Consider the following 9,742-nt stretch of genomic DNA (forward strand, 5'->3'; position numbering starts at 1 on the left):
TGGAAAATCCCATGGATGGAGGAGCCTAGTAGGCTGCAGTCCATGGGGTTGCTAAGAGTCAGACACAACTGAGCGACTTCATTTTCATTTTTCACTTTCATGCATTGGAGAAGGAAATGGCAACCCACTCCAGTGTTCTTGCCTGGAGAATCCCAGGGACGGGGGAGCCTGGTGGGCTGCTGTCTATGGGGTCACACAGAGTCGGACACGACTGAAGCGACTTAGCAGCTTAGCAGCAGCTGTTGAGGTGATGAAGCAGCAGAGGGCGCTTTGCCCTAACAAAAAAAGTGCCTGACACTCCAGTGACGTTCCGGCCCCCTAAGGTCCCAGGGATCCAGGCTTCCACGACCCACCTGATGGAATATGAATAGTTAACTCCCCTTTTGCCAGAGGTGGAAATGGAGTCTCAAGTAGGGTCAAGCTCTTTTCCAGAATCAGAAAAAAATCTCCACCTCCAGTAGTTGAAGATACAAACTCTCAGATTTCAAGGGACACAGGAGCAGAGGCTGGGAAGTTTCCAGGGCCCATCACGCAACTATAGGGACCCTCTGACTCCATTTCATCATGGCTTCATTGCAATATGTCACTTTCTGTTGATTTGTTTGTTTGACAGCTGGGGTCCCCCCTGAATGGGGGGCTCCTGGAAGGGAAGGGTCACCCCAGTTCTGTCCGTGGATATTACTATTAGGTCCATTTTGCAGAAAGACAAGAAGCAGCAATGTAGGCGTAGAGAGGGTGGGTGCCCAGATGTCCTTTGCTTGGGGAGGGTCTGGAGGGCTCCCAGCAGGGAGGAGTGGGGTCCGGGTGGGGAGAAAGATGCTCTTGGGAAAGGATGCCTCGGCCCCGCCCACTTACCCTGTCCCTGGCACATCACGGACTGAGGTCCTTGGCTACAGTCCCTTTTTTCCAAGAAGGGGGAGGTGGTTTGTGGGAAGCAGGCATGGGGGTTATTTATAGAGGTCACAGGAAATCCCCAAAGAGTCAGAACCTCACCCAGTGGCTGGACCACAGGATCAAGGAGGGGGGTCTGCCAATTGCTCCCTGACTAGGACTCAACCCCCACCTGGTTCTCAGGGCAGGGCGGGGCCCGCATAGGGCCTCAGCCTGGAGAAGTCAGAGCTCCAGGATCAGGACTGGAAAGAGGGAGGGATGGTGTAGGGGAAGTACCCCGAAGGAACAAGAACTCTGGGGCATCCAGAGGGGCTGCCAGGGGGAGCGATCTCTAGGGCGGGGCCTTGGGGAATTGGCAGGCGAGAACAAAGCCTTCTAGTCTGAGGGCACAATACAGATTAAAAGTCACTGAGTCTTCGGTCAAAGAGTCAAATGTCTGGAACAGCTGCACTGGCTGTGGGGAGGAAGGCACAAGACAGCTGAGGATTAGGCCTTATTCCCAGGGCACTAAGGAGCCAGGGAGGGTGTGAGTGGGAGAGACACACGGTCAGATCCTGGGATGAATGGATCCCTCTGGACCAGCACGGAGACTACAAAGGAGGCAGAGGCTGAGGCCCAGGTGTTGGAGGACTGACCTGGTACTGTGCTGTGCTGTGCTTAGTCCCTCAGTCGTGTCCGACACTTTGCGACCCCATGAACTATAGCCCACCGAGCTGGTTGGAAGATTGATATCCTGGGATGCTCTGAATGGGAGAGACCAACCAAGAGTCAAAGACCTGCATCCATGGGTCCAGAGAGTTTAGGATGATGATTTTTTTTTTAATTTATTTATTTAATTGGAGGATAATTACTTTACAATATTGTGATGTTTTTTGCCATGCATCAACATGAATCGGCCACAGGTATACGTGTGTCCCCCTCATCCTGAATCCCCCTCCCTCATGTTATTATTATTATATTCATTTCTAGGTGAGTAAATGGAGGCTGAGATCAACTGAGCCAAAATTTGAATGCAGGAATGTCGGGGTTTGGAACCCAAACTCAGAACTGGCTGCTGTCAGCGTCCTCCCCAGGACTCCTTACTCCTGGCTGCTCAGGCAGTAGGCTCAGGGTCAGGGACGTCCCGGCTTCCTTGGGGCCTCCAGACTGGCCCGTCTGGGCGGCTGGGCCTGGCTGACCCTCCTGCCCTTGCTTGGCGGGGCCCCAGCCGAGTGTTTCCTGCAGCGGCCTGTCTCTCGCCCGGGTTTCCGTATCCAGGAAATATCGCTCCTTTGTCCCTCCTGACTAGCTTGCCCTAAGCGTGGCATTGCCAGCTCTGGCTCCTCGTGATTCATCTCCTCCCTGTCAAGGTCCCAGGGGATGGGCTGGGCTGGGGGGACAGACAAGCTGAGACTCTAGATGACAATTTTTAGGCTGTTCTCCGCCCGATGACCATTTGCTTTGTTTCCTGGAGTTTTTGCTTCTCAGGGACAAAGTGCTAGGAATGGGGTTGCAGAATCAAAGGATTTGTATGTCTTCACTTTCCACGCCCCCTCGCCCCCCACCGTGCTCCACAGTTTGTGGGATCTTAGTTCCCCGATTAGGAATTGAACCTGGACTCTTGGCAGTGAAACCAAGGAGTCCTAACCACTGGACTGCCTGGGAATTCCCTGTCTTCACTTTTATTAAATATCATTAAACTTATTTCCAAAAGGGCCTGGATGAGATGGGCATTTCTACCAGTCCTGTAGGAAAATGCCCTTTTTTCTACATCTTCACAAGCAGTAGGGATTATGGCTTTTTATCCTTTTCCTTCCCCCACCCCAGTCTAATTGGCATGATATGATTTCCCTGGGTCCCTCTAATGTGCAAAATTTCCCTGGCTTCCTACTTATTTAGTGATCAGTGAGTTGAAGTGCTCCCAAACTGGACACTGATGCCCTTTCTAACATCTACCTTCCCATCAAAAATCCCCTCAAAAAACAAATGCCTGGGACTTTTGTGAAATTGTTCTGCAATAAGGAGTTTCTGCAAAACAGGCTACAGTTCCTCAGTAATTATCTGTACCTGGGGAAATCTTTGCAAACCTACCAAAAACAAAAGCTACAGGTAGACAATCTGCTTTTTCAGAAACCGATTTGTATTATTTAAGAAACTGCCTTAAAAATGTGTTTATTTACTTCTGGCCGCACCGGGTCTTTGTCGCTACGCACGGGCTTTCTTGAGTTAGGCAAGCGGGGCCACTCTGTAGATGCAGTGACTTCTCTTGTGGCGGAGCACGTGTTCTACGGCACTCAGGCTCAGTAGTGGTGGCACACAGGCTTAGTTGCTCCACAGCATGTGGGATCTTCCCGGACCAGGGATCGAACCTGTGTCCCTTGCCTTGGCAGGAGGATTCTTAACCACTGGGCCACCAAAGAAGTCCAAGAAACTGCTTTTTAAATATAGTTATGTATGTGTATAGCTGAAATCACTGTGCTGTACACCTGAAACTTTCACATTATAAATCAACTGTGTGTGTTTTGTGTTCAGTTGCTCAATCATGTCCAGCTCTTTGCGACCCCATGGATGCAAGGGCTTCTCTGTCCATAGGATTCTGCTGGTAAGAATACCAGAGTGGGTTGCCATTTCCTCCTCCAGAGAATCTTCCCTACCCAGGGATCAAATCCACGTCTTCTGCATTGCAGGCGATTCTTTACTGCTGAGCCACCAGGAGAAGCCCCAGTCAACTATACTACAATAAAAAATGAAAAAGAAACTGCTTTTTCAATTTCTGTTTAAAAAAAAAAATTTTTTTTTAATCTATTTTAAAGAAGTACTAAATTCATATTATTGCTGTCATAATGGGGGGCTTTGAAGGCATTTCATATAACCCTTATTGATTATATGATTTTGCCATTTCTCTTCACATATAGAGATGCCTCAAGCTTCCCCGTTGGCTCCGTGGTAAAGAATCTGCCTGCAACGCAAGAGCTGCAGGAGATGTGGGTTTGATCCCTGGGTCAGGAAGATCCCCTGGAGGAGGGCCTGGCAACCCTCTCCAGTATTCTTGCCTGGAGAATCCCAAGGACAGAGGAGCCTGGTGTGGACTACAGTCCATGGGGTCGCAAAGAGTCGGACACCACTGAAGTGACTTAGCATGCACACGCACATGGAGATGCCCGCGTCTTGAGGGAAGCTGGCGTCTACCCATGTTTGTTCCAAGTTGAAGGGTCTTCTGTTCTGGGGATGCTGGGGATGGGGTTTTGCGACTTTCATCGTATTCCTAGTTCTTTGGCCACTCAGAGCCTGTTGGTGGCTTTTCAAAGCAGAAATCACGACTCAGGAGACTTTGAAGGGTTTCGATAACATTTATTTAGTGCTACTAACATTTATACAGGCCACAGGCAGGACTGGGTGTAGGGGAAGAAAGGGTGAAGGGGCAGCCCCCTCTCGGGCTCTGAGGGGGCCCCAGGATCAGAGATATTCCCTCTCTAGGGCAGGCCTAGAAACTCTCAGGGGAGGACGAAGGTGAATGTCTTCCTGTTCTCACTTCCTCAGACCTGGAGCACTACAACGCTCTAAACAAGTGGGATACGGTGGGTGCCTTGGCCTGGGTGCACGAAGGGGTGTGACTTTGGGCAAGGGCTAGGCAGAAAGTGCACGTGTGATGCCGCCATGTATCTCTGTGATGTCATCGCCTTGTCTCTGTGTGATGTCACCAAGCTGTCCATGTGATGTCAGTGCATCTGTGACGTCATCACGGTGTCTAGGCGTGAGGGATTGTGTGGTGTGGGTGTGAGTCTGTGTGAGAGTATCGGGGCGTGCAGGGAGGGTGTGGGTAAGGGTGAGCAGAGGACGCCGGCCCGGGGCGCCCACTTTGGTGTGTGTGTGTGGGAGGTCATCTGACGCCACCCTGGCTGTGTCCCACACTGCGGGCGTCTCGCTGCACCTGGTCTCCAGACAGGTGAGTCGGGCCACCCTCAGTCAGCGGGCCTGGAGCCTCCTCAGCCACTGGAGCAGGAAGGAGATGAGAATACAGTAGTCGGTCAGGCAGAGAACAGGACAAACCTTGCCTGGGCCTGCCTCTTACTCTGGGCCCCTTCTTGCTCCCAAGAACCCTAGGGGTCTTCCTGGTGTCAACCACAAATTGGCACTTGCCGTGGGCACTGCCATCTACCTCTGCAAGGATTAAATCATGTGCTACTGCAGCTGCTGACCTCCAACACCCCCTGAGGGAGCTCGGAGGAGAAAGCAGAAATGAGGCACTCTGTGCTCCAGGAAGCTGGCAGGATGGGCCTTTAATAGTTATATATTCTCAGGAGCTAATTTTATGAGCCCGATTCTTATATCTCCTCATATCTAGAAAAGCACTAAAATCCTTCATGGTGGCAACTGTTTCTCATGACGAGCAGAAGCTTTCTGCAAAAACTATATGTGCTTGATCTCATGTACTCCCCTTTTGCCAGAATCACATATACACCGTCTTCTCCCTATCTCTTTGGAGCCGTTGCTCAGAGTTATCTGAGCTTCTGTCTCCTGGGCTGCAGCCCTCACATGGCCCCAAATAAAACTTAATTTGCATTTCACATTGTACATTTTTTTTAGTTGACACCAGTATCAACCTCCCCTTAGATTTCGTTTTGTTGAACTTCTGTGGGACTGAGGTATGTGCCTGTCCATTATACAGCTGAAGAGACTGAGGTTCAGAGAGGCCACCTCCAGGTTTCTGCTGCAGTCTGTCTGGCTCTCCCCTTTGCTCCCTAAGGCCCTGGGATCCTGGAAGTTTGTCCAAAGCCCCTGCCGCCCCAGTCCGCCCTCCACCCCCACCCCCGACTCCCCAGGCAGGGCCTTAGTTTCCCTCTTTTGTCCATACAGAACTGACCTAGAGCCAGCCCCTCACCCATTCCCAGGAAGGTTCTTCTAATGAGCCTGCCCCTTTACACAGGATTCCCTGGCTCCTCTGCACCCTCAGGACAAAGACAGCTCTTTTTAAAGCCAAATCTTCTATATCTGGGATTCAAGGCTCCACCCACTCCACCCCCCACTTCCAGACCTCCCCACTGGGGAATCAAAACCTGTCCAAGCATCGCCCAAATTCTCAGAGCCATCCCTTCAACTCTGCCCCTCCGCCTTGCCTCTGCAGGAGCCGTCTCACTGTCTGGAATGCCCTTCCCCCATCTTGGCCTGGCAAAGGTTCTCGTGAGGGGTCAGAGGTTGACGCGGAGGCTGTTTCCTGATGGGGGAGGTGGGGGCCTCAGCCAAGTCCTGCTTCCGCTGGCCCTCTCCCTTCCTTCCCCGGCTCTTCCCTGGGGCCCTCACAGCCTCACGTTCGTAGATTCCACACCCCCCGCCCCCGCCACCCCCACCCCCGTCCCATAACCAGCTCCAGCCTCTGTCCTTTACCAGGATCCACTGGCTTCGAGCCAACCCCAACAGAGATCAGACATCTTTAACCATTCCTGCCCACCAGCCTGCAAGGGAGGGTCGTCCCTGGCCAATTTCCAAGCCTCACTGCTCACCTGGACTGGGGCTGTCACCCTCATACCTGGTCCCAGGTCCTTGCCTTCACCCCGCAGAACAGCAATCAGAAAGAGCCTGTGCACACCTGAGCCGGGTCATGCCCTCTGCTGTTCACAGCCCCTTGCAGGGCTCCCAAAGTCCTCACCACTGCCCCAAGGCCCTGCCTGATCTGTCCTGCCAGCTCCCTGACCTCACCTCCTCCCACTCCCCTCTCCTCACTCCACTCCAGCCACACCTAACTCCTCACTCACTCACCAGGCATGGATGGTCCTTCCTCAGGACCTTTGCACAGGCTGCCCCACTGCCTGGGGCACCCTGCAGGGAATCCCCTCCTGGCTCCTCCCTCACTTTCAGTTCTCTGCTCCAGTATCACTCCTCAGTGAAGCCTGCCCTGGCCCCTGGTGGAAAATCCCAACCTCGTCAAGCTCCCTCATCCCTTTTCTGTCTCACTCATTACCAAGGGGCCCTGTCATAGCTCATTCATCTGGTTTGTTATCCGTCTCCCCGACTAGACTGGCAGTCATACAGGGCGTGGGAATTTGAATATCTATACCTTTTTCTTCCCTGTGTCCTTGGCACCCAATAGCTGCTCAAGAAACATGGGTTGAACAATAAAATGAATCATCATAGTGATGGTAGTGAACTTGAATTGACACTTGCTGTCTGCCTGGCTCACTGTCAAGGCTGAAGTTCCATCTTCAACCCTCCACTCTGTGACTTTCTCCATCTTCAACCACAGAGCCCCTAAACCAACATTTACTTAATATTTGTCTTCATGTCCATTGTGGGTTTTTTTGATTATATAAATTGATCTCCAAAGGAAGCTCAGTCTTACTAAGTAGAGGAAAGCTGGAACATTTGGCTTCTCTGGTGGCTCAGATGGTAAAGAATCTGCTTGCAATTTAGGAGACCCAGGTTCGAGCCCTGGGTCAGGAAGATCCCCTGGAGAAGGGAATGGCAACCCACTCCAGTATTCTTACCTGGAGAATTCCATGGACAGAGGAGCCTGGCAGGCTACAGTCAGTAGGGTCTCAGAGTTGAACATGACTGAGCAACTAACACTTTCAGTAGTCTTTGCCACTATTAGAAAACCACATAACAATGTTCACTTAAGAAGCATGACCTAGTTGTCAAGCCCAGCCATGGCAGAGGCCTGGATGTTCCCTCCCTCTCTAGCACAGGCAAGCTGCAAGGATCTGGGATGCATGGGGGTGATTTAGCAACAGCACAGACTTTCTGGAGCCCCAGAAGGAAAAAGAGTGGAAAAGCAATCAACAGTCTCCACCATGGGATGGGTGATTTGAAGCCTGCCTCGAATCTACCTCCCTATTGGGTGCCTGTAAAATTCAGATGTTACAACTCAGTCATTCACAGCTTGTCCAGTGAGTAACTGGACGAACTGGGACTCAAACCCAGAGCTGAAGACCCCAGCCTGCCCGTCCCTGGCCCCTCTCTCAGAGGGAGGCAAATCAAGCCGGAGCCCATGGGCCAGAGGCTCTTCCTGCGATCCTGCAGAGAGAAGCAGGAGGGGCCAGGCTTAAGCACACATTGTTTCCTCGGAGGGGAGGGGGTGGGGTGCGTCACTTGGGGTAAACAATGTCAAGAGCTTCCCCATTCTCAGCTGGGACCCAGACATGCTTGGACGGTAAGCCTGGCTCCAACCCTGAGTTGCTGACGCATGACCCCAGGCTGATCACTTCCCTGGGGCCTCAGTTCCCTCCTCTGAGAAATGGGGATAATAATAGAACCTCCTTCCTTGCCATGATGGCTTCAGGCCAAGATGCAGAAAGGAAAGCTCTGTTTGTTCAAAAAGCAGGCTCAAACTCTAGTCAAAGAGTGAGGGGACCTGTTCCGCAAGGGGGGTGAGCTCCCCGTCAGGGGCAGTATGTAAGAAGACACAGTGAAGATGGAGCTGGGTGCAGAGAACTCTGGAGAGTCAGTGACAGACTTTTGGAAGCCCTTTGGATCCTATGGGCTTTGTTTAGCACCCTGGGGCTGAAACAGATCTAGCTTGACGATAGCCGCATGGCAAAACCTTGGACAGCACAGGCTTTGGGGTCAGAGGGCTCTGAAAAAAATCCCACACACTCCTCTGAACCTCAGGTCATAAACTGCAAATGGAAAGCCAATCCTTGACTCCTAGGTCAGCAGTGTGGTCCTGAAAGGGGGGTGTAGCAGCAACCTTGGTGGGACCACAGGGTGTTCTAGGGGCCACGGCCTGAGTCACCTTCCCCATGACGCACGGGCTGTTGTCCAAAGGATGACTGGGCTCTGGGAGGAGGTGACGGGGGCAAAGGCATGGAGCTATGACCTGATCACGTGCCAGCAACCTTGATGCTCCCCACGGAGGCTCTGGGTCCCTTGTTCTAGCCAGTAGTGGACAGCACTTTATAGCTGGCAAAGCATTTTCATGCCCTTAATCTCAGTGTGCATGCTCAGTTGCTCAGTCATGTCCGACTCTTTTGTGACCCCACGAACTATAGTCAGCCAGGCTCCTCTGTCCATGGAATTTTCCAGACAAGAATACTGGACTGGGTTACCATTTCCTACTCCAGGGGATCTTCCTGACCCAGAGACAAAACCCCTATCTCTTGCATCTCTTGGCAGGCGGGTTCTTTACCACTGCAACACCTGGGAAGATGATTTCAGAGACCCTCACCCTCCAACATTTTTGTAGAGTGAGAAAGTGTGGCTCAGAAGGGTAGAGTGAGAGGGCCAGGGTCACCCTCAGACACTGCTCTCCCTCATACCCTTCCTGGGCTACGTTCACTTCTGCTACCCTCGTCTGGCCACAGGGCCTTTGCCGCAGCAGTTCTTGCCACCTGCAGGGACTGTTCCCCCTTGGCGTCGCCCAGGTTGCCTCCTGTCCGCCTTCCAGCTCAAAGATCCCTTCCTCACAGAGGCTCTCCCTTGCCTGTCTGGAGTCTGATCACCTAGGTTCACGTCCCAGCTCTGGCTGTGTTACCTGGGGCATGACACACACACCCTCCATGCCTCATTTGCTTCCTCCAGAATGTGGGGGTAACTGTAGCTCACCCACGGGTTAGGATTCTAAAGCTTAAATGAGTTAAATGGGCAGAGTGCTTAGGACTACGCCAAGATTACAGTAAGCACCCAATCACGGCGGGTTTTTGTTCACTCTTCTTATCCTGCCTCCTTCATTGTCTCTCTGGCCCAATATTCAGAGACTTTCATGAATGAATGTGTCTTGGTCACAGCTCTGACCCTGGGCCCAGCATGAAGTGTTAGTCACTCAGTCGTGTCCAACTCTTTGCAACCCCATGGACTGTAGCCGCCCAGGCTCCTCTGTCCATGGGGTTCTCCAGGCAAGAATACTGGAGTGGGTTGCCATTCCCTTCTCCAAGGGATC

General features: G+C 52.2%; 1 protein-coding gene across 1 annotated transcript in view; it reads right to left on the reverse strand.

The window, feature by feature from the left end:
- Positions 1-4,203: 4,203 nt before the first annotated feature.
- Positions 4,204-9,742, reverse strand: part of PLVAP (plasmalemma vesicle associated protein) — a 19,428-nt gene continuing 13,889 nt past the window's right edge. Inside the window, exon 6 of the mRNA XM_010845627.1 lies at positions 4,204-4,863. Coding sequence (XP_010843929.1) covers positions 4,857-4,863 — 7 coding nt within the window. The 3' untranslated portion in view covers positions 4,204-4,856. The remainder of the gene's footprint in view (positions 4,864-9,742) is intronic.

This window comes from Bison bison, unplaced genomic scaffold (assembly GCF_000754665.1).
Source record: "Bison bison bison isolate TAMUID 2011002044 unplaced genomic scaffold, Bison_UMD1.0 scf7180017864221, whole genome shotgun sequence".
In the NCBI taxonomy this organism is placed as follows: domain Eukaryota; kingdom Metazoa; phylum Chordata; class Mammalia; order Artiodactyla; family Bovidae; genus Bison; species Bison bison.